The sequence below is a fragment of the Patagioenas fasciata genome, chromosome 1 (assembly GCF_037038585.1).
Source record: "Patagioenas fasciata isolate bPatFas1 chromosome 1, bPatFas1.hap1, whole genome shotgun sequence".
Classification (NCBI taxonomy): domain Eukaryota; kingdom Metazoa; phylum Chordata; class Aves; order Columbiformes; family Columbidae; genus Patagioenas; species Patagioenas fasciata.
In genome coordinates this window covers 182,425,469-182,450,593 of record NC_092520.1, presented here as the reverse complement: position 1 = coordinate 182,450,593, position 25,125 = coordinate 182,425,469, and the positions used below count along the sequence as shown (strand labels likewise).

Sequence of the window (25,125 nt, the reverse complement as noted above, 5' to 3'; positions counted from 1 at the left end):
CATGCCCTTCAGATATGGTTAGATCTCAGTCATTTAGTGTCTGCATCTGGCTCAGTCACAAGAACTTTTAAAGAGAAATATTTGAAATGAAGCTAAAGTGAAACTTAGTCCTGTGTGTTTGTGATTCCAGGACGCTTTCTCTGTAGATTTTTGGGTTTGCCATTGTTTCCCTGTTCTTTTGACAGAACTCCTGTAGACTTAGGAATTTATGAATAATTTAATCAAGTTTTGTATTGCTGGTTCATTATTTTTTTTGAATGTTGTAGACAGTGTTTTCTCGAGTTCTTAACTTGGAGCACAGGCTTGTTCCATAGCTGATCTACATTAGTATTTATCATACTGAAAAATACTTGCAGTAAAACCAAGCACGTAATTGGCTTGCTCTTTTCATTCCCTGGGGAAAACATCTTTATCCTACCTGATTACATCTGGATGAATCCAGCGCGTGTCCTAGCAGCATTAGGAAGACTACTAGGGACACATTGGGGAAAAGAAAGAGGCAATGTGTTTACTTATTTTTGAAGCATGAAGCTTTGATTTGAAATACTTACATGCTTTTATATTGTAAATAATGAAGGTAAATCTGTCAAATTTGGTGATTAAATGAAATCTGTAATTAGTAAATTCAAGTAGTGTGAAAATACTGTCATGATAATTTCAGATATAAGTAAATGATAACTTGTCAACATTATTTAATGTGGGTTTTAGATTTGACTTGTCTGTAATTAAGTTTTTATAATTTTTGGTATTCATAATGCACTGTTCTGACATAACAAGAAAAATTTGTCTCCAACTTTCTTTCGCCCCCTAAAGTTTGAGATTACAGTTTTATTGCATGTGATGGGACAGCCCAAGGGGTTTGAGGGTATGTAGTATCTTCAGATGGGAGTGCTGCATAAACCTTGGTTTGGATTCTATGAGTTGAAAGCTGATGTGGTCTTGGTATTGAGGTTTGTAGTATTTTGTTCAAAACAAAACAATATGAACCTAAGAGTAACTTCAATTTAAGAGTAACTTAAATGTATCATTACTTCATTACAGAACTATTGCCTGACAGAGTTTCATTTTGGATTGATGAAGTCTTTGAGTCAGACTGGCTGAGTCTTTGCTGCTTTCAAGGAGTTATAACTAGAAAATTTGTGGTAGTGGCTCCACCAAACACCCAAGAACATTCATCATGCTTCTTGGTTAAATATTGACTTCCAATCCCTGGTTAAATATAGACTTTTGATTGAGTGCTCTCAAAATCTCACAGCACTATTATGCTTTTTAGAAAACATTAGTGGGAATTTACTTAATGACTGAACAAGTGTTTACAGCTTACTCTGTGCACATGGAAAACAGTTGTTGATGTGAGGTTGAAAACTGAGCAGTCATCTTGACTTCCAGAAAAGAGCTATGAAGAAGTTTCCCATGTGTTTCTTAAAGGGTTCACTAGCTAGTCCACTCTTTATGGACTGCTTATTCTCAATTTAAACTACAAAACTGTAGTAACAGTTAGTTAAATGACTATAGAAATTTCATTTGGTTTATGCAATTTAGTACAGAACTTTTTTTTTGATGAAAGGAAATTCTGGAAGAACCTGTAGCGTTGTTGAATCTTTGTTTAAATATGGATTAGTAAAAAATCAAACAAAAATGTTCTTTATTTAATTTTACTAAATTCTACCTTTTATGCTTAAAGCTTTAGGATCATTTTCTGCTGTATTTGGAGAAGAATGGAAAGAGAAAACTGATAGAGATTTTGTTAAGGTAATTTTAAAATTATTAAAATAATTTTGAAGTGCATATGACAGGTATCAAATCCTTTAAAAAGAGGTTATAAGATATGCTATCATATGTCGCTTGAATTACTCTCAACTTTATTCCTTTGATTTAAATATAATAGAGCACTAAATCACAGTTGTCTTGAAATGTTTGGATAGGCAGGAAGAAGTGTGCTAAGAAAAAATAGGTGTATGCAAATTAATAGAGAGGTTCCATGTTTCTTTTTATAAGAAAGCTAATACGTACGAGGAAGAGGAAAAATGACCCATCTATTTAGCAAGAGAAAACAATGCTGTTTTTTTAAAAAACTACTACGATCAGTGAAGAAACATTCTGGATTATGAAAATGAAGTCCATAACATAAAAAGCAAAGGACAAATTTAAATATGTTAGCAACGTTGAAAGGCTTTTTCAGTTAACTATTTTTGCACCAGGCTTTTTTATTTTTCCACTAGAGGGCATGTTCTACTGCAGGAATAATGAAATTAGGTAAAAATATAACTAAAGTTTCTTTGTATAAATGCTTTCTGTTTGTTCCAGGTGAGCTTTTTGAGGTATATGAGAGCATGAAATATATTACAGCAGAAAGAGGTTTGACATTTCAGTATATTTCCTGTGATATACAGTTTTCTTAAATTGAATTTCAGGTGATGATTTATGTGTCTAAAATAGAAGACAGTTATATTAAAATATATTTTGATAACCTGTGCCTTTGATTAAGTAAAAATCTGAAGAGAGAAGGTGCTGAGTTCCTTATGAACTCATATCCAAGTTGTTGCTCAGTTCCTTAATTGTGTCATATACTGAAATGTCTTACCAGTATTATATAGCAATATTTGTTAGGAACTTTTTCCATTTGTCTTTTTTTTAATTATTGTTATGTAACTCAAGTTTGGGATAAGTTGGACCATAGTAGTGTTAGTTAAATGATAAGTATTGCTGAAGTATTGGTGAATAGATTCCCTAACCAAAATTTCCTAGGTAAAGTTAAGAACAAAAAAGGTAAGCTCTCACATTTGTTAGCATATGACCTTGAAAACATGTTTCAAATGTGCTGAAAGTAAGTGTAAAGAATAATGGTTCGTAATCTTTGTTTCCTTTTTCTGTTGAAAAATATGTCCTGAAGTACTGTAGGTTGTTTGTGGGTTTTTTGTTTGTTTGTTTGTGGGCATTTTTGTATGGGTTTTTGTGTGTTTTTTTTTTTTTTTTTTAAGCACTTAGTACTTCTGTGTTGACTTCACCCTAAACTGTCACAGACTATTGCTGTTCTAGAGCAGCAACACCACCATGTCTAGATCTGTAAACACTTAAAGTGATACAGAATTCTAATTTATTTTATGTTCATTAATTATATAAACTTTAGTAATTGTGATGGATAAGGACAGATGGTTCTGATAAATGTTTTTAACAAAGTGTTAAGCAGAACCACTGTAACTGCAATGAGGCTTACTAATAAGAAACTTGGATGTTCTCAAAGATCTATTTTTGAACATTACAACATGTATAGTACCACTTGGTAGTAAAATACTGCTGAAAGCAAGTCAGAAACTAACACCACATCTAAAAATATTACTAATGCCAAGAACCAAGGTTTTTCAGAACACCTTACTTCAAGCATTTGTTTTACCCTACTACTGGAAGTAATTTGTTTTGTATTGCAGCTGTGGCTGTGTCAAAACAGAAATCACGGGAAGCATTATGAGAGCTTCATGACATAGGAGAGATACTTGGTTGGCAGAGTAGAGATTGTGCATTTTTTAAAATTTGCTTTTATAGATTTTATATTAATAGAATGGCTGTTGAACATATGCCCCTCCTTTGACTGTTTTTTTTTTTTTTTTTTTTTGTCTTGATATTTTAAGGTTATCATTCCAGTTTTGTTTCTCAGCTATAATGACAACAGATAAGAAAATTGTGTACAAATGAAAGTTGAAAAGAGTTCTCAAATGGGATAGGAAAAATGCAGAATTATGAATGATAGTGATTGCACGAACACAGAAATGGTAGAGATTCACAGAAAGTAGAGTGGGGAAGGCAATTTCTTAAACACATGAATTCTAAACTAATAGGAATTGAATTCATATAAATCATGTTGAGTTTGTAAATGTTACCCTTTTTCTTGTGTTGGAGTTAGGGGTTGAAAGGAAGCTGAGAAATATTAGAAATATTGAAGCTGTTCTGAAAATGATTCTCAAGGTTAAATTTGGGATTCATAGACATATCATAAACTTGGATTCTTGGCAACTGAATGTCAGTTTAGTTGTTGATATGTCAGCTTTATGCAAAAAAAAAAAACCCAAACCAAACAAAACCAAACTCCTAGTCTTTGTTAGGTGAAAATAGTTTTTCAAATCTAGTGAAACAAATAAAAATGCTCCATGAGGTATGTTCACAGTATTTGACGTTTTGTCTACATAGCTACTCTTACTAACTTTTTTCCAAGCTCCTCCTCCTGCTTATTGGAATCTATGAACATAAACTTGGATTTTATAGAGGCATTTTGTTTCTGTATTTCAGTGTCTTTATACAGACATTGGGTGTAATTTTAGAATTATGTATTTATGTTAAAATGCTTTGTTGGAGGTTTTTAATGTTTGCTTACAATAAGCTTTTAAAAATTTTTGGTCTCTTAATCATGTTAGTATTTTAAAATTCATATTCAATAAAGAAAAATGGCCATATGTTTTTCTTCATTATTTTAATCTCCATTCTGCTACACCTTTGCATATTAATAGTATTGCATCTCCCACGCTTAAATATGTACTCGGTAACTGTTGGCTGATTGGCATATAGTCAGCTCTTGAGTTCTGTATTAAATTATCATAAAGAATTTGCCAATTGTTTCAGCACCAATACTTTGATTTTGCATTCTGTTACTCTCTAATTTTGACTTAAAATACTTCACATGTGCAGTATCATGATTTCTTCAGAACAGTCTATTAGTGTACTGTCATACTAACAAAGGAGCTTATCTATTTAGTTGTGTTCTCCAGCATCACTACTGTTCCAGTTGAAGGTGAAGATGAAAACCAACATGATTCTTCATACTAAACTTAGAGAGAATCAGTCACCTTTTTTGTTTTGCCAATCCTTATTACATAACAAATTTTCCAGACATAGTTTTTATGATTTCCATTATCTTATCTGCACTGCTACGTATTGTCTCACCTTCTACACTGCTTCTCTCTAAACTGAATCAAATGTCTTTTGCTAGTCAGTGAATCTGTTCCATTAACTGTCAGAATTTGAATATAATTTTAGCTGAACGTGCTGTTATCCCTTATTACTATGTTTATTTATTGCTTTCTCCCCTCTTGATTTTTCTTGGTGTTGTCAATAAGCTTAAATCTTTAGTTAGTGGGAATGACTGTGTGTCCTTGCTTAAGAGTTGTAACAACTGACATTTAACCAGTCATCTTGTTACCCTTTCTCATTTTGTTTTGACAGGTCTTTTCTCATCTACTCCCATTTTAACTTTTTCCTTTCTCTTTGAATTTCCTTATGGTAGCAAGGTTCACTTCTGAGTGTAGTTTGTCTTTCAAGAGTGACCTGTTTACGTAGCATGCTTATAATCAGATAGATTTGGATGTTTTTCCAGGTATTTCTTTCATGTCTCCAGCAGCTTCCTATTATCTAATGTAGTATGTAAATAATCACATTACTGTTCTCCATGCACCATTCATTTCTGTTTACTTCAATTTAAGCATTTGGATTTCATGTTCTTGGATTTCTTGAGACCTCTTCTAGCTCTAGAATTCCAAAATCCATGTTTATGCAGTTTCTGTGCTTGCTTTTTGTGCTTTGCATAATGCTTTACTTCTCTGGTTTCCTCTTGTGTGTGTGTGTTCTTATTTTGTTGTCCAACTCTTTCTTCTTTGTATAAGTTCAATAATAATTTTCTTTACATTTATTCTTGGAATCTTTCTCAGATAGTATGTAAAGTGAGATCCTTATACATTTAAGTGCCTGGCATATTTTTCAAATGTCACCTTTGTTATCTGTCACAGTGATCTGTCAGGCTGACTTGACTCCAGCTGCTCTCATATTTTTCTTGAACAATAAATAGTAATGATCATTGCTACATTACATGATTTGTGGTCTCAAAATGGACAGTAATTTGGTTAATCTGATTTCCAGTGAATTCTTTGTAATGCTGTGCATCTTTTTCTGAAGGAACTTGGCTATCGACAAGAATCAGGTTGTGCATGTGAATCAAGTTCTTTCCCTTTGTCCATTATCTCTTAGCATCTGGATGTTGTGTAGTCAAGCATTGTCTGTTTGCTTCTAAGTTTTACCTTTGTATTCCTGTTACCAGTGTGTTGTCATGATCTAAAAAAAATATATATATATAGTTATATATAGTTATATATATAGGAACAAATATTGATAAAGAGTTTTGCTTTCTCATCCTTTCTTGTTCATTTCTGTTGATGTGTAGCAGCAGATTGCAGCTGTCTATAGTTTATAGCAGGGAATAAGTAAGTGCTTGTGATGCTAAATTGACTTTTTTCTTGCCTCTCTGATGTAAGTATGTTTTTCAAAGAAATGCCAAGAAACCTTGACTTAATTAATCTGTTTCCACTTTTGCCTTTCCTTTGGGCAAACAAAAATTTTGTTGTGTTTTGCCTTGTTCTCTTGTAACAGATAGGTCATGAGCATTGTCTGTAGGATATTTAATTCTATTTTCCACCTCTGCATTCTCTGCCTACCCCTGTCCTTTGGAGGGATCTTTTCTGCTTGGACAGGAAACAAATGTTGAGTGGACTGAGAGTGATCAAACCAGTCTGCTTAAATGCAACAAAGAAGGTGATTCAGGCCAATTTTTTCCTTGTCAAGAAAAGGAATAGAAGCTGCAGAGTCATTCTGAACTTAAGACCTCTAAACAGCTTTATTCAGGCGTACAAGCTGGTGATCACTGTAGGTAATCTTAATGCTTTGGAAGAAGAACTGGGAAAGGTTTTTTGATCATTTACTGTCAGGACACATGATTCCAATGTGAATATTTATCTGAGACATGGAAGCATCTCTATTTCACCAGAGTCACAGAGGATAAATTTCAGAACAAGGTGATGTTTTTTGGGGTTTTTGTTGTTTGTTTAGGTTTTTTATTTGGTTTGGTTTGATTTTTTTTTTTTTGGTTATTGTTGTGCTTTGTGGGGCTTTATTTCTTTTTGTGTGTGTGTGTGTGGTTTTGCTGTTGTTTTTGTTTGTTTGTGGTTTTGTATTGTTTAATTTTGTTTTGACTTCTTTTTTTTTTTTTTTTTTTTTTTTAATTGATGATTTTTCCCTACTATTTTGTAAGGGGTTTTGTAATTAATGAGCTTCATCATTTCAGTTATGGAATGGAAAGTACAGTTTACCTTTTTTTTCTTCGATTCTTTCTTTCTGAGGTCTTAAGTATCCTGGAATCTGCTTTGGTTTTCTTGGAGTCTCCTGTCTCAGTGAAAGTTACAGAATTTGTATTCACTATTGATCTGTGTTAGTGTTTATAATGGGGTTCAAGTTAAATCTGTTCATCATAGCATCGCTCAAAAAAACCATCATTTTTTAAAAAGTTTGGACAACTTGATTTTATGCCTGGTGTTTTGATTGAGACTTTGATTTTGATAGACCAGGCTGACTGCACTTTTAAAATTCCTGACATGACTGTCCATGCGTTGCAGAAGAACATTGCTTCAGGCTGTTTGTCCTTCCCTGAACAGAACAGTAATTTTTCTGAGGGAGGTGGTCAACTCTCTTATGTGATGGTGCCTGCTAGGAGATGGCTTGTTGGAATCAAATGGAAAGTTGTTCTACCTTCTAAATACTTAGAGAACGATGCCTCTAAATACTTAGAGAACTTACTTCAGATATTTGTGGTAAAGTTTTTGGGTGTTTCGGAGCTCAGCATAGTAATAAATGCATATCAGGCTTCTGTCTATACCTTCATTGTTGCCACATGCTTGTCAACAGCTAATGTCTTGCAAAATCCTGACCCCTCTATAGTTAGCAGCCAATCTCCAAAATAGACACATTAAATGCCACATGCAGTAGCTTGTGTCTTAGCTACTTGGAGGTCTGAACACATTAATTATTGATATGCTGTTTAAGTTACTGGCTTGTTGAATGGAGGATGTAGGGTAATATTTCTGAGTCTCCAACGATATCACTGGAGGTTTTGCAGAATGTTTGAAGTTTTAAAATCTGTGAAGCATGCACAGGAAGCCTGGTTTGTTGCTGCAGTAGGTTTTCATGGGTTTTTAAACACCCATGACAGCTGCTGGCTTTGGGAATGCAAACGTACAGTTTATAGCGAGCAAGAATCTCTGGGGCAGTTCCTCAGGTAAAGCAACATTTTTGGTGAGCGTGATCACCCACGCTTAAGATGGAAAAAATCTTTTTAAATTGTTCTTTTTGAAGTGGTATTGTCTGCATATTTCATGCCCTACCTGCAGATTCTCTTCCTTAAAGCTTTAAGAGCCTTTCCAGATCTCTAGGACTCTGAGGAACTGAGGTGGTGAGGGACACACATCATTCTGGTAGCCAGGCATGTGCATATGCTCTAGTTAATCCTGAGGCAAAAATTCTCTAGCTGAGTGGTTAGCATCTTACGCTCACAGCATGACTGTATAATGAAACAATTTGACGAATAACAGTGACCTGTAAGTAAACTTTATTTGGTGCCTTGGTGTATCTCTTATTTTAGCTTACAGAAAGGAACCTGTTGTGTTCTTTTCTGAAAAAGAGAATCTCATCTGAACTGACAACTAGTATTGTTTGACAGACTGTTTCTTTAGAGGGGGAAGCTTTCTCAGTTGTTCAGACACCTAGCATGGATCTCTTTGTTCTGCGAGTTTTAAGAGAGAGATACAGTTTTCCAACAATATATTCCTGTCTTTATCTTTAGCCATAGGACTTTGAGGCTTTATCTGTAGCAGTGTCTGTAGTGGCTTCATCTACAAAAAACTTAAATCCTCATTTTCCATCACTTTGAGAACATGTTCAGGATGATTTATTTGCCTTCCAGAGAGAGAAAAAATTGCTCCTTTATGACTTGTATTGCTGGAGTTGTGGTGGCTTGTGTTTTTTTGTTGTTGTTGTTGTTGTTGTTTTGTTTGTTTGTTTGTTTTGTTTTTGTTTTGTTTTGTTTTTTGAGTACACCTTAAGAGGCAGAAAACGGATTATTGAGAATTCAGATAGCAAAATGTGATGATGCTGTTTTTACATCGTGTGACCAGTTTTAACATTGTATTGTGATTGACTTGGGTCTCTTCCAAAGAGGTTCAGGTTGAAGACTTTTAAGTATAAACAACTAATCTTTGAAAGCTTCAGAGGATTTTCTTTAAAGTAGCAGTGAAATGTGAGGCCTTACTGTCTTCATTGCTTTTCCAAAAGAGAATATCCTAAAGGAAAGTGTGCACTGACTGGTAAATTTCCAGACAGTGTATCTGTGTGCTTTTTAAAATAATGACTGAAGCCTTTTCTTCAAATACTCTCCTTCTCTAAAAGTAAAAGCAGCTCAAAATGAAGTACTTCCTGCAAATTTTAGCTGCATACCTTGGTCTTCAGTGGTTCTTGATGATAGCCTCAGTATTAATTAGAAAAATCTGTTTGTCACAAACTGTTAGAAGTTAGACTTTCATCTGGCTGTTCTTGTCTTTGCCAAAGTGAGGTAATAATCCTTTCTGTGCAAATAATCTTCTTTACTAAAGAGCACTTGGATGTCATTTAGCAGCATTGCAGTGGAAAATAAAATTCTTTTCCTTCCAATTTAGAAAATCTGTAGTATTCTAGTGTGTTTTTCAAGAAAAAAATAGTGTCAAGCTTGGTATGAATGCTGTAATTTAATAATTACATTTGCATAGCAGAATTTCTCCTGCTGTTCAGCTGGTTGTACTTCCCACCCTTTCCTTTTTATCCAGATTTATTTGTGGTTTTATTCTGTGATCATAGCTGAAAGAGGAGCTGTATTTCATTAGTGAATCAAAGGAATTTATCAATTTTTATTAGTCAAAAGAGTGTTTGTATTTTTTATTATGGTATACACATTATAACATATATATAATTATGTATTTTTATATGAATATACTATAACACACTGTGTCTTTTTCTTAGCTTGCAAAACTTGATTAACTTTTGATTCATTCGTGAATTTCAACAGGACTAGAGACATAACAATCAGTAACAGATCAGGCCCTGATTTTGTTAAATAATTTGAATGCCAGCCTGCTCTGTTTTACTTATATTTATAAAGATTTTTTTGTGATAGTGGTGCTGACTTCTCTCTTTCCATTGATTTACGATGATGTGGAAAACATAGCAGAAGTTTTTAAAAAGTCTCTCCAGATACAAACCTGACTGCTGTGCTTTTAGCAGGAGCTAAGATCTGAAACTGAGAGGAGTCACCATCTTCTGCTTTAGGCATTCAGAGTTGGTAGGAGATGAAGGAAGATGAGCTGTACTTTTCTTGTGCTTAAAGCTGCTGTATTTCTAATTGTTTGTGGGAAAACTGTTTCAGTATGTGCTTCAGCAAAGTACTTCTGGGATAGTGTTGGTTGAATGCGTACTTCTGGTGCTTGAAGGGAAGAATTTCTTAATGTTAAGTATACTGAACATCTTGCGTGTCATGCCATGAGTGAAAAGTATTACTACTATTAGATGAATCAAGGTACTGGGAAATTTTGAGAGACAATCCTTTTCATATTTTTTCAATATTTTAAAGTAATAGAAATAAAAGTAACTAATATTTAAAGAAATATCATCCCCTAGAAATTAAGTGTGTTTTTAATTCTTTCTTCAGTTTTGGAAGGATATTGTTGAGGATATTGAAGTTCGTGATCTAATTTCTGACAGAAGCAAATCTCAAGGTGAGACATATTGAATAATGTTAATACATATATGTTGGTAAGTATAGCAAAGGAAGGACTAACATTTGTTTATTTACTTTGTAGATATTCCATCTGAAGAATGGATTTGGGAATCCTTATTTCATCCACCTCGCAAATTGGGCATTAATGATATTGAAGGGCAGCGGGTACTTCAGATCGCAGTGATTTTACGGAATCTTTCTTTTGAAGAGGGAAATGTTAAACTGTTGGCATCTAATCGTACTTGTCTTCGGTTCCTGCTTCTCTCTGCTCATAGTCATTTTATTTCGCTACGGCAGTTGGGACTTGACACGCTGGGAAATATTGCAGCAGAGGTAATGTGCTTCAAAACAGAACAATTAAAATATAATTTGGTAAATGCATTACTTTCATGTTAATTAAATGATTACTTTTTTCCTTGATCATTGGATGAAGCTGGAAATAAATTATTCTCTGAATTTGTAAATAGCAATTTGAAAACAAATTGTCGGGACCAAAACAAAATACAGACTGTGTCAGTTTACCTAAATAGAATCACATGCTTAAATAGAATCAAACTGGTTGTGTAGGGAGTTACAAGCTATTCGTAGTGCATCGTTTTCAGTTTAGTTTCCCAGAGGGAAGAAAGAAATTTAGTTAAATTCTGCAGACTGTACACAAGCTTCTTCACTTAATAAACAGAACATTTACTCATAATTTCAAAATAGTACCTTTGAGAAAGGGGGTGCTAGAGGGCTTTCTGTAGTCGGCACCGGTCAGCTAGTCGCGTGCCACTGGCTGTATCATGAGGTACCCTTTTCTTTTCAAGGAGGTTTGTGTGTAATAAAACACACCATTTCGGTATGTCATATCATGGTGCAGCTAAATTATACATATTTTATAGGTAGGTAGGTTCAGATGTTCCTTATATTTTAAAAGATAACATATAAGTCAAATGCATAGGTGTCAGAGAATGAGACTAGAAGTATATTGGTCCACTGCGGAATATTGAAAAAAAATGGTGTTTTAATCTACCATGTATCCAGCTTCTCTTGAATAAGAGACATATTATAACGTTCGAGAGCTCTGATTGAGAAACAGAAGTAGATAGAAACTGGATGAACAATTGTGATAGCGTTTGGGAAGGAATGTTTGTCATTTCTCAAGTTCTCTTCTTTGTTGGATATTAAAATATATTTGTTTATACTGTTGACTGCCTGGGAATAAAGTTATTTTCCTGATTCTGAGCGCTGGAAAGTATAAATTAGACCGATATTTCAGAGAAGGAGGAGGGGACTCAAAATGTCAGCTACAATAAAAAGCTCACAGATTCTGGTTTTCTGAACACAAATGTCATTTAAACACTTTTGAATATTGTATTTTGGTATGCAGATTTAAGGTTTTGAGCCATTAGCACTGTATGGATAGTGTTTGTCATAGATTTTCTGTTTGTTTTTTTTTTTCTCATCAGCTTCTTTTGGATCCTGTTGATTTCAAAACTACTCATCTAATGTTTCACACTGTTACAAAATGCCTCATGTCAAGGGATAGGTTTTTAAAAATGAGAGGTAAGATCTCTAACTATTTTGTAGTTGTATTAGAATTGTAATTATTGCCCTTTAAAACTATTTTGTATTTGTTCTTCAGGCATGGAAATCTTGGCAAATCTTTGCAAGGCTGAAGATAATGGTGTCTTAATTTGTGAATATGTGGATCAAGAATCCTATAAAGAGATTATATGTCATCTCACGCTACCAGATGTGCTTCTTGTAATCTCAGCACTTGAGGTGCTCTACATGCTCACAGAAATGGGAGAAGTGGCCTGCTCAAAGATTGCTAAAGTGGAGAAGAGCATAGGTAATGGAGAAGCAGAATCTACTACTCTCACTTATGTAGGAAAAAGACTTAAAAATATGTCATGTTCAGTGGTTAAAAATGTGGCTTGGTTATGTGTGTGTATAGCTTAGGGATGGATATTAGAATAGGAAGTTTTACTAAAATTTAGTTTCTGTCCTCAAGAAACTGATGATGCTAATAACTAGGGAAGCTAAAACCTTTGAAGTAGGGTGGTTTGTTTTGTTTTGTTTTGTAATGCCGTGAAGGAAGTGTGTAAAACTCTACAGAAGCCTGCAGAGGGTTGTTTTCTTTCAACACTTGGCAATTTTAAAGCAAATCGATATGTCTCAGCAGCATTCATTTGTCTTGTCCTAATGTTGTTGTCGGTTTTACATTTAATACTTTAGATACATTAGTATGTGTGGTTTCTATGGACATCCAGATGTTTGGACCCGATGCGCTTACTGCTGTAAAACTCATTGAACATCAGTGCGTTACCCAGCAAATACCTGACGTCAGACCACAAGTAATGGATCACGGTTCCTCACAGGCCCATGCAGCAGGTGTCCCAGGTTAGTGTCACTGCAAGAGAACATACTCTTCTATAGGATTTCCTATATGGCATCCATGATTTTTCTCTTCTGTAAGTTTCTGATTAATTTACAGAAATAAGTGTGGTATTATGCATAGCATATGGTATCTTTTTCAGACACTGGCTCACAAAGCAAATATAAAGCTATGTTAGCCACTGTTGTGAAACAGGCTTTAAAAGAATCTTAATATGTTTCAGCTGCTAAAGTGAGAATTTACTGAAAGTTAAGTATGCTCCTTATTTTAACATGTGGAGTGGAAAGAAAAAATATCCATTCTAGATTGTTCCCATGATTTGTAGAGAATTAGAGGTCCATTTTATATTGTGTTTTATGCAGATTATTATTGGGCAGTACCACGTAGCATTTGGTAGAATTGCGGAGATGGGATAGACACATGGAAACATGCCTCTGTTGAAGCTGCTAAACAGCTTATTGTGATGTGAACCAAATTTTAATAGCGTATATACCTCATTCTGTCCTTACTAATAAAAGCACATAGCAATATATGACAAGTGCAGACAAGATGGAACACAGCTATTTGTTCTGGGGAAAAAACGGGGAAAGAACCATTAGGACAGACACTGGCTTGCATGTTTAAGCATTCTGATTCTGGAATGGGTGCAGATACCACAGTGAAAGCAACTGGGAAAGAATGTGACTAAGGGGATGAATGAGAGTGAACAGAAGGAACCGATGTGACATCACAACAAAATTCTGTATATATATTTACTTCCACTTGGGAATTCAAAAAATGATTGCTGTGTATTCATGCCTGTTCTGGTGGAGTATTTTGTCACTCTTAAATCGTGTTCAGTACTCTAAAGTACTGGGATCATGGATCATCACTGGGAGTCTGGACGCTGTTGTTCACTGAGCGCTTACGTCACCATTGTGCTTCAGTGGCAGCTCTGGCCTTGGCATCCTCTGCCACACTTTGGCAAATTGTGGTGCAAATCTGTAGCGTGGTTAGTGCACCTTTGTGACTTGTCTTAGTTGGATACGTCCTTGGTTCGAAGCACAGGAGAAACTGTACCAGTGAAAATCGTGAAGTGCTTCATTCAGGAGAACAAAAATCATTTCAGCAAGTTTGTTTTGTTTTTTTTTTTTTTCTTCCTCTCATTTTCTACAGCCTCTAGGACAGCACCACATGTTGCTCCACCACCAGGAATAGTAGAAATAGACAGCGAGAAATTTGCATGTCAGTGGTGAGTGTATAGTTCTATTCAAATACTTTAATGAAGAAAAAAACCAAATGCCTATATTCGTGTGTTGCAGAATTTTGCAGCTTGCATCTATTTTTCTGAAAAGTATAAAGCAAAACTGTTCTGTCATTCCTTTGAAGAAGTATGAAAGAAAAACCACAACGAGAATATTTATTCTTCAATAGTTGATGCTTGAAATTAGTTGTTTTCTCTCTTAGAATATAATTTAGTTTGATTTTTAACTCTGATCTCAATTTTTAGGTTTTTTTTAAATTGTCATGAAGCATTATCTGTTTCATTAGTGTTTTCATCTGGTAACGTGTTGCTGTATTACTGCACCAATACAAAAGCAATTATCAAATTATGAAACTAGGCCCTGCAAAACTCTCCTGTGATCATTGTGAACCTCCAGCAAGTTAAGGAAGATCAAAGTCTTTTCCATCCAAATTCTCTTGCTTTCAACTAATATTGTTATCAGATATTTAGAGAAGAACTGTTCTGCCTGTGGTTCTCATGTGGACTGAGAGTGGTCTTTCTGAACTATTTGACTTATATAAATCTAGTCACATTCTAAATATTTGTATTCATCAATTCCTGATGGACCCTTCTACCTCTGCTGCTCCACAACTTACATGTTCTTCGGTTGTCTTACAGATCAGAGAAGGGCTTTCAAGATAAACTGAGTTGAATTTGTCAAAGCTTAGTGCTTCAGGTCATGTAGTTTCATTTATACTTCCAGCAAAACTTCAGTTGTATGGGAGACAAGTTGCAGATTCATGTTGGTCAACTGATATTGTTCCCATGCTTCTGTTTGCATACTGCGAAGTATTATTAATGTACACTGCTGAAGGACTGAGAAATTTCACATTTATATGGGGATAGCTGGAGTTGAAATCGCTGCAGATCAATTTGGTGATCTGCAAGTTGGTCTCTATCCAAAGCTAATTTTCTAAGCTGCCTTTCTAATTAATGGAGTGGGAGATTCGCCAGTAGTAAAACGAATTGCCTTCACCTGTCTGGTTTCTGATGAGATTAGGAATTGCCTTCTGGTGCCACCTTCTCTGTATTGACCAGAGAGAGCACTAGACATCTGGCTTTCGGTAGTAAAGTTGTACACAAAGTGAATATTGCACTCTGTATAAAATGCAAAATAGAAGTTTTGACTGTTGAAATAACCGTGGGTAGGTACCATGCTGCAACTGTGTGATACCATCAAATGACAGAAAATTATGAAACAAACCATAGAGCATTATATCAGGAAGATTTGGAATAGCTGTTTTGTTTCTGATTCTGTGTGCTTCTCCAGCTGTCAGTGTTGAATACTTGCATTTTGTACTTGATTTTTTTTTCCGGTTAATCTTAAGTAAATATTAGCTAGTGAAGAATAAAAATTAACACCTAGTCCTGAAAATTCTTCTTAAACAGTAATTGTGCTCCCCCCAAAAAAATGCAAATTGAGAGCAGAGGAGTAGCCTCTTCCAAGCATTTTCATCAAGGCTTGCATGGAGTGTCTTACATGCATGTAAATTTTCATGGATGTTTTAGCCATTGTTTCCTATTGAGAGAAATAGGAAAATAAATAAATCATAACAGCAGAGTTTAGAAAAGTTGCTATCGTTTGGAAGCAGCAGCAGGACAACGCGCTTAAACTGACCTTCCTGGATGTATTATTAGCCAGCTTAGCCCAAGTACAAGTCCCTGTAAGGAAAGTGCGTGTGACAGTGCTAATCGCAGCTCCCATTTCACCAAGTCCTGAATATTGTCAGCTTGCTGGTACCAGTGATGGTGTGTCAGCCTAATATGATGTACCCAACTGGACAGTCATTCATCTGAAATGCCCAATTTAGTTAATACCTAGACTTCCTGATATCCAGTGTGATCTCAGTTTTTGTAATAATAAAATTGTAACACAACTGCAGGAGAAATGGTATTATACTTTTTACTGGTTGTGAGAGAACACAATTTAAAGAAGGTATTATAGTAATTTGCTTTTTCTCTTTTGAAGCACCTAATTATATTGGGAGAGTAGGACTCTGCAAAGGAGAACGCAGTGCGTTTTTTCCAAAGTGTTAAGACCATATAGTAAATACTGACAGTTTTAAAAATGTTTTTATTGTTTGAGCCCATATTCTGGTACTGGTATTTGAGCATTGTGTGAGAGTTGTTAGTTACCTCCATTTACTGCTGGGGATGAACTGTTCCCATGTCTCTGGGTTGGAATAGTGGATCTGAAAGAAATAAAATTAAACTGATGGAAAATGTTTCCTTCTTTCACGGCTTCCTGATCGGGGGCTGGATGATCTGAGTGCTTGTGGAGAGTCTGTAGGAGATACAAATACTTTCTCTCCCTGGAAATTGAATGTTAGGCAGAACAAGTTGTTCAAGGATTTTATTAGTGTCCATGTAGTGTGGGACTCCAGGAATGAGAATGTGTGTGTTTCTGTCTGTACTCTGTTAGAATCTCAGTCTCCTCTGCCCACCTCTATCAGAATGACAGGGTTGAGATTGTTATTCTATCTTTGGGTTTACTTGTATTTTAAAGTAAGACTGCATTAGCAGATCAGTTAACAAAACCTTGGTTAAGATGCAAATGTTGACTTTTGATATAAATTTCTGATGAAGAATTAGCTAGCATTCAGTCCGTCTTTTGCTCAAGTACAATCATTAAGAAATAAGAATAGAGCTGTGGGGAGAAGACATCACCAAACAATGCATTCTTTTTTGGTTTTGTTTCTGAATATACAACAAAAAAGGCATATATAGAGACTGTTTTCCGTATTACATATGTAAATAAGATGTTGCATGTAAAATTGACTGCATGTGTTAGGGTCTTATGTGTTGAATCATAAACAGAGAGAAAGGAGAAAGTGTGGAACAGGTATTTGACAAGACAGTATACTAAAGGGCTATTTTTCCCTGTTGTGATTAGGTCTCTGAAGTCTCTCTGATACAGATAGGAGTGTTTTAACAACTCTTTTAAAAGTACTCTCTTTATGTTTTGCTTCAAAGTTTATTTTTTCATCCTCAGGTTGAATGCACATTTTGAGGTGAATCTTGATTGCTCTGTCTCTCGAGCAGAAATGTACTCTGAATACCTCTCTACTTGTAGTAAATTAGCTCGAGGTGGAATCCTAACATCAACTGGATTTTATAAATGTCTGCGGTAAGACAAAAATTCATGCAGCACTAAAGAAGCAATTGTATGTGCTCAGTACTAACCTGCAGCTTTAGATTTCTTTGAGAAAAGATCTACTGAGTTGAGTTTGAAAGATTTCTGGAATTTTAATTTAAAAAAATGTTTAGAATTTGTTTCATTTTGTTTCATTCCATTCTATCCCCAGATCTTTGGTAGGGTTCCTTCTCTGCTTATAGTCCTCTTAATTCTTTCTGAAGTAGTTTTTGGAGGTATTGTAGTTTTCCCTTAACTTGGATGAGATCTTGGCCAATCATCTGTTGGACTTGTTAGTCCTCAATGATGAATACTCAGATGCTATTGGAGAATCCTGCTGTATTGCAAAGATGCAGGCATTAGTGTAGCTGCACTGCACACAAGGATAGTTAGTTAAAACAAAAACATTATGAGAGAATTGAGTTCTTGTGTTTATTAACATGGGTTTTTGTTGTGTTTGGCAGAACTGTCTTTCCAAATCATACAGTGAAGAGAGTAGAAGACGCAAGTAACAACGGTCAAGCACACATACATGTGGTAGGAGTGAAAAGGAGAGCTCTGCCACTTCCCATTCAGATGTACTATCAGCAGCAACCAACTTTGTCTACCCCAGTTGTCCGGGTTGATTCAATTCCTGATGTGTCTTCGACTCCTTCGCCAGCAGGTTTTTAAATTAATTCAATATCAAGTATTTTGCATTGTTTCTGAAATCACAATTAAAGGCAGCAGTTTCTGAAAATAGTTTGAAAGCCTTGGAAGTTAAGGCCACATGTTTTGATTGCTTTTATTCAATAATGTTAGGAACAGTATTGCAGAATGTACTTGCATGCCATTTTAGTATTTGATGTGTAACCCGTTAGTCAGTCAGCAGACATGCCATTGTTGCTGCATCATTAATTCAAATGCAGTATAGCTGAGAAGAGAAAGTGCTTTATGTAGAATTACAAATTCAAGCCTTGGATTTTTAAAAATGTGTTGGGTTAATGTGTTTTGAAATCATTTTTGCTTCCAAACTTACTGTGTTTTTTTCAACAGGAATCCCGCATGGGCTACCAAGCGTAGGAAATCACTATCCAAGGACCCCTCTTAACCAGTCTTCAACTTTGACAGCAACACAGATGTCTTTTCCAATTCAAGGTGTTCATACTGTGGCACAGACTGTTTCTAGAATTCCGCAAAATCCTTCTGTTCATACACAGCAGCAACAAAATGCTCCAGTGACTGTTATACAGAGCAAAGGTCCAATATCCTGTGAAGTAGTGAAGGCCACAGTAATACAGAGCTCTGTTCCCCAGTCTGCAGTTCCTGTTACTATTGCTGTAGGAGGAGCACCACAAGCTTCTAATCAAAATTACAGCACTACAGGACAACAGCCGTCTGTTACTGTTGTTGGTTCTCAAACGTTGCTTCACCACCAACCTGTAATTCAACAACAGTCTCCACTGCACGCAGTGGTACCGGGACAGATCCCTTCAGGCACTCCTGTTACGGTAATTCAGCAAGCTGTACCTCAGGGTCATATATTTGGCAGAGTACAAAACATACCAGCATGCAGTTCAGCAGTTTCACAGGGTCAGCAGCTAATCAGCACATCATCACAACCTGGGCAGACGTCATCTCAGCAGTCCTCTGCTGGTAACCAGCAACAAGATACAGTCATCATAGCACCACAGCAGTACGTCACAACCTCTGCATCTAACATGGTTTCTGCCACCACAGTTCAGAATTTCCAAGTAGCAGCTGGGCAGGTGGTTACAATCGCAGGTGTCCAAAACCCACCAACGTCTAGGGTAGGGTTTCAGAACATTGCACCAAAGCCTCTGCCATCTCAGCAAGTTCCACAGCAGCCGATGCAGCCACAGCAGCAGCCTCCACCACCATCCCAGCAAAGTGTAGTGATTGTAAGCCAGCCAGCTCAGCAAGGTCAAACGTATGCACCAGCCATTCATCAAATAGTGCTTGCTAATCCAGCTTCTATTCCCACTGGTCAAACTGTCCAGTTGACTGGACAGCCAAGCATTACTCCATCCTCTTCACCATCCCCAGGCCCGGTTACAAATAATCAAGTCCCTACAGTTATGTCATCTTCATCTACCCCTTCTCAGTCACAAGGACCCCCTCCTACTGTCAGCCAGATGCTTTCTGTAAAGAGGCAGCAGCAACAGCAACATTCACCAGCATCATCGCAGCAGCAGGTACAGGTACAACAACCAATACAAATGCAAGTTCAGTCACAACAGCCTAATACAGGAGTTGGCCAGCCTAACTCTGGTGAGTCTAGTCTGATAAAACAACTCCTTCTTCCCAAAAGAGGCCCCTCCACTCCAGGAGGGAAGCTTATACTTCCAGCTCCACAGATTCCTCCACCTAACAATGCAAGAGCTCCTAGCCCTCAGGTGGTTTATCAGATGGCCAATAACCAGGCACCAGGCTTTGGAGTTCAAGGACAGTCTCCAGCTCAGCAGCTGCTAGTTGGGCAGCAAAATGTTCAGCTGGTCCCGGGTGCAATCCAGCCCCAAGGGCCAGTCCAAACAGTACCCATTTCTAATTTACAGATATTGCCAGGCCAGTTGATCTCAAACAGCCCAGCAACTATTTTCCAAGGGACTACTGGCAACCAGGTTACGATAACAGTTGTGCCAAATACGAGTTTTGCTACTGCAACTGTGAGTCAGGGAAATGCAACTCAGATCATTGCTCCAGCAGGAATTGCAGTCAGTGGAGCACAGACAGGAGTTGGGCTACAAGTGCAAACTCTTCCAGCTACTCAAGCACCTTCAGCTGGACAATCACCATGTACTGCTGCTCCCCCATTCAAAGGTGATAAAATAATTTGCCAAAAGGAGGAAGAAGCAAAGGAAGCAACAGGTTTACACATTCATGAACGTAAAATTGAAGTTATGGAGAATCCTTCCTGCAGAAGAGGAGCTGCAAACACCAGCAATGGGGATGCAAAAGAAAATGAAATGCAGGTGGGAAGTCTTTTAAATGGGAGAAAGTATAGTGACTCCAGTCTACCTCCTTCTAACTCAGGGAAAACTCAGAATGAGGCCAATCAGTGCTCACAAGTCAGTAATGGGCCATCATTAGAAATGGGTGAGAACGGAGCTCCTGGAAAGCAGAACTTTGAACAGATGGACACACAGGAAATTAAAAGTGATTTGAAGAAGCCCCTAGTTAATGGAATCTGTGATTTTGATAAAGGAGATGGTTCTCATTTGAGCAAAAACATTCCAAATCACAAAACTTCCAATCATGTAGGAAATGGTGAGATATCTTCAGTGGAACAACAAGGGAATTTGGATGCCACGCAGCAAGATACTGCCAAAGGTGATCAAGGGGAAAGAATTTCTAATGGGCCTGTATTAACTTTGAGTAGTTCACCTGTTGTAAGCGGTACACAGGAGGCTGCAAAACTGTTAACCCAGCAACTTAGTGGTACCAACACTGATTTACCTAATGGACCTCTAGCTTCAAGTTTGAATTCAGATGTGCCTCAGCAACGCCCAAGTGTAGTTGTCTCACCACAATCTACAGCCTCTGTTATACAGGGGCATCAAATCATAGCAGTTCCACACTCAGGACCTAGAGTGTCCCAGTCTACCCTGTCATCCGAAGTTCGGTCTACTAATGGCACAGCAGAATGCAAAACTGTAAAGAGGCCAGCAGAGGATAATGACAGGGAAACTGTTCCAGGAATTCCAAATAAAGTAGGAGTTAGAATTGTTACAATCAGTGACCCCAACAATGCTGGTTGCAGTGCAACTATGGTTGCTGTGCCAGCTGGAGCGGATCCAAGCACTGTAGCGAAAGTAGCAATAGAAAGTGCTGTTCAACAAAAGCAGCAGCATCCAACCACGTATATACAAAGCATGGTCACACAGGTATGTTGCAGTGTTCTTTTTATGTTTATTCCAACTGTGATTCTGAGTAATACTGTGAAATAATGTGGGTGAAAATGTAAACTCAGTCAGTATCTCTTGCATAATATTTAAAATATTCAGAAATGTATGGTTTCTCATCTTTGACAGACTGAAGTTCTAATAGTTTGCATACTTCTTCGATGTCAGTAACAGAATTTAAAATAGTTTGTAGCTTGATAATACACAGTCAGGAAAGAACTTCGCTTGCTGGTTGTTTCTTTAAAGGATTAATTGTTCTGAAAACAATGATTTGTTGTATAGTCTTGTAAAAAATGTCGGAATTGTTCTGCATTTTATTCTTGGTCCTTATTGCGTATGGAGGAGTTAATATGTATTTTTTGCAAGTCAATAACCGCAGCTGCTCTGGCTTGCTGAAATGACCGGAAGTTCTTGCATTTAAAGGTGGTCTTCGAAGGCTTCCTTCAGACATTCACTGCAGCCAGGAGAAAATATTGTTCTGTTTATTTGTTGAAATATTTGTTTATTGCAAAATATTTGTAATGTTTATTGATAACAATACACATTGTTTGGAGGTTTTTGTGACAGAATTTGGGGAGGGTTCTTTCTGTTGGGGGTATTTTGGTGGGGGTTTTTTGTTTTGTTTGTGTTTTTTTTTTGTTTATTTGTTGTTGTTTGGGGATTTTTTTAATTGTTATTTCCTCTTTCTTCAATCAACCTTTTTTTTTTTTTAACCATTTGAAAGTGGTTACTCCCTAACACTTTATTAGAAATAAGGGATGGTTATCAGTTGTATGAGCATTAATAAGTACAAATAATCTCGTTAAAGGTTATTCAAGTCTCTTAGAGTTTAACTTTGTCCATGGACAGAAAATCCCTCTCTAAAAAAAGTTCCTAACCTGAACAGAAGCAAAGAGAATAGAATAGTAGGTCTGACAGTCACAGAGTTCTGGCAGACTGTGGAGAAGAGAAGTGAAATCTTCAGTGTATGTTAGTGCATTTTGACCTTGACGTAAGACAAGTCTTTTACTTCTTATCTGCCTGTTGTTTGTTTGGTTGGGTTTTTGTTTGGTTTTGGCGGGGTAGCGCATATAGACCTTACGAACTCAAAATCCAGTAAGTGATGGACAGTGCTACTTCTCTTTCTGTGTCAAACCGCCATGCTGCCAGAGTTATTTTTATAAAATGCCTTTAAACTCTCATGTAAGTTTTCACTGAGGTTTTATCAGAGATCCATGTTTATATTTGTTCTTACTAAAAATGAATTGACCAAAATGAAAGTGTCTTTTTTAGGCATAAGGAGAATGTGCTAATTTTCAGTAGTGCAAACAAAAAAAAAAGCAAGCTAAACCTGGCTCTTTACAGTGTCTTTAGCTGTTACACAGTTTGAATTTCTGGTATAGTTTTGCTAAGGATTTGGCTGAAATAGAAAATGGTATGGCTGTGTCTCTGGAGTGGAATAAATATTATCTGTGGTTGCTTATTTCCTGGGCATGTGGCTGACAAGAATTTTCACTTGTGTCTCAAAGAGCTATCAGACTTCCAGATTTTTGAGAAGAAGAGAGTAATAATGTGAACTATTTAATTTGTATTGGATTAGCTGTTCTATCATGGTAATAGAGGAAAAAAAAAAGAATATTTACTGTACTGGTAGTTTCTTTTTTTACACTGTCACTCATATCACTATCATTAATAGTCCGTACATTTTCCATTAACTGTACAAACAGAAATGCTGCCAGCTGGTTATGCCATTCAGTACAGATTTGCAGATCAAAATAACTTGGTTTAATGTCTGCTTCTATGGAAGTTGACTCATTTTCCTGTCCATAGGATGACCTTGCTTTCTTCAAAATTACAGGAATATGGGAGGAAAGGAGTTTATTAGTTTTGATCTTGTTGAATAATCTAATTCGTTAACTAATTGCATTAATCATTACATATGGCTATTTATAAGTCATGTCTGTCATGGTAATGCTAAATACTGACTTATAATAGAACCAACTTTATAGTACTCTGTTGAGATATAGCGAACATCATAGTTTGGTTTAAGACTCTTAAGGATCTTTACCACTCTTCTAAAATAAATGTCTTGGACTATAACCAGTACCAAAATCATTCTGGCCGGCTCTTTTTTTTTTTTTTTTTTTTCCCAAAGTTCTCGAACAGCTGCGGTAGCCATTGTTTTGCTGGAAAAGCAGGTGTTAAGTATTTCCAATATTGAGTCTGTTTCTAGGAGTATCTTTAAGACATTTAGACATATTAAGACGTAGTCAAATTCTCATAAATTCAGTTTGAGATTTAATAAGGTTAGGCCCTGTATAGTGTCATATTTTCTGCCTCCCATTTTGAGCGTCTTCTTTACACGATAAGCAGCTTTCTTAACTCTGACGTTTTGAAAGGCTGCACTGTTTTCACTTGAGCATCTGCATTGTTTTATCCTCTCTGCAGTACCTAGTGTATGCTGAATGTCTTGCAGAAGAAATAGGAGATCATGATTCTTTTTGTGGACTGTGTGGAATAAATGGAACAGGGAACATTAGCTAGGGCAAAATTATGTAGCTGCTGAAGCTGTTAGTCTGTGTGATTTCCTGTTTGCTTGTCATCCTAAAATTTTATTTTGAACTGAAGCTTGTATTTCAGAGAAGTGAGAAGGGGATAGAGGAAGAAAATTTGTAATAAAATAAGAACCCAACAGGAAGGCTGGAAAAGGAGATGTGTAGGACAGAAGAGGGAGGAGAGTATCGCTATGCAACTACAGCAGGATTAGTTGTCATGAACTGCAGAAAGGAAAAAGGGAAGACACTTGAACTTAAGGCCAAGAAGAGTGAAATAATTCGTAAGGGAATGTAAAAGTTAAGATTTGTTTCAGGCTATGAATGGTAGTTTGAAATGGGCTGGTACTATATGCTTGGGGGGGGGGGGAAATTGATTTAAATGGCCTACTAAAATAATTAAAGTTATTGTTGTTTATGGGACAGCCCATATAGTGCTATGAAAATGCAGTTAGAGAAGTCCAGATGTGTGTGTAGAATCTATGATTGTTCTATGTTAATTGTATACCTCAGCAGAACTTTTTGAAAAAAAACATATATACTGATTTTAAAGATTTTTATTTTTTGTATTTTTATACAAAAATTAGGTTATGGGCATGTGGGTAAGAACACATGTCTTTTTTATATCCATCTGTATTTTGTGAGTCTGTTAAATGTAGTCTGTGAGGAGACAGAACTGGCACTTGACTTTCTTGGTGTCCTTTTATTTCCGTGGTCCCTGCTCCTGAATTATTGCTTTCCTGAGGCATTGCACTGGGCTGATGGATGAAAAAGAAAAGAGCAATTACCTACCTGTACATTTTATTTTCCACTCTTTTTTTACGCCTCTTCAGACACCTCCAAAACATCTGTTGAACATAACTATGTTGGTTTGTCCCAGTTGGTGTGTGTTTTTAAGGAATATTCTGATATTACACCAAGTTCCTAGAAGTGAGCAAATCTGATTTAAATTGCCGTATCTGGCTTTTAAAGTAATCACTTCCCTGCTCCTCACTGTCATCCCCTCATAAACAACACACTTCCATTTCTCTTAAGGCCACTCACTTGAAACATGCTTGGGTGGAAATTTAGGTGGCAAAAGCTGTGTGAGTGTTGCCTTAACTATTTGCTCCTGCTCTCTCTTGGTTGGGAAGCTAAGAATTACCATGCACCAGAAAGCAGGTGTGTGGCCCCAGGAGGTGTAGTTCATTCCTAGCCACAGAGCAAATGAGTTTCTCAGCTGGAAGTACCGAAATACAGAATCTCTGTGCTTTTACTGCTTGTCACTTGTGAAGCACACAGTTGCAAGGAGACGTAAACC

General features: G+C 36.5%; 1 protein-coding gene across 1 annotated transcript in view; it reads left to right on the top strand.

Moving 5' to 3' along the window:
• ARID2 (AT-rich interaction domain 2) overlaps positions 1-25,125 on the top strand; it is a 103,742-nt gene that overhangs the window by 59,167 nt on the left and 19,450 nt on the right. Inside the window, exons 6-15 of the mRNA XM_065843851.2 lie at positions 1,685-1,752; positions 10,547-10,613; positions 10,698-10,948; positions 12,064-12,160; positions 12,240-12,449; positions 12,836-13,000; positions 14,151-14,226; positions 17,252-17,386; positions 17,857-18,056; positions 18,428-21,276. Coding sequence (XP_065699923.2) covers positions 1,685-1,752; positions 10,547-10,613; positions 10,698-10,948; positions 12,064-12,160; positions 12,240-12,449; positions 12,836-13,000; positions 14,151-14,226; positions 17,252-17,386; positions 17,857-18,056; positions 18,428-21,276 — 4,118 coding nt within the window. The remainder of the gene's footprint in view (positions 1-1,684; positions 1,753-10,546; positions 10,614-10,697; positions 10,949-12,063; positions 12,161-12,239; positions 12,450-12,835; positions 13,001-14,150; positions 14,227-17,251; positions 17,387-17,856; positions 18,057-18,427; positions 21,277-25,125) is intronic.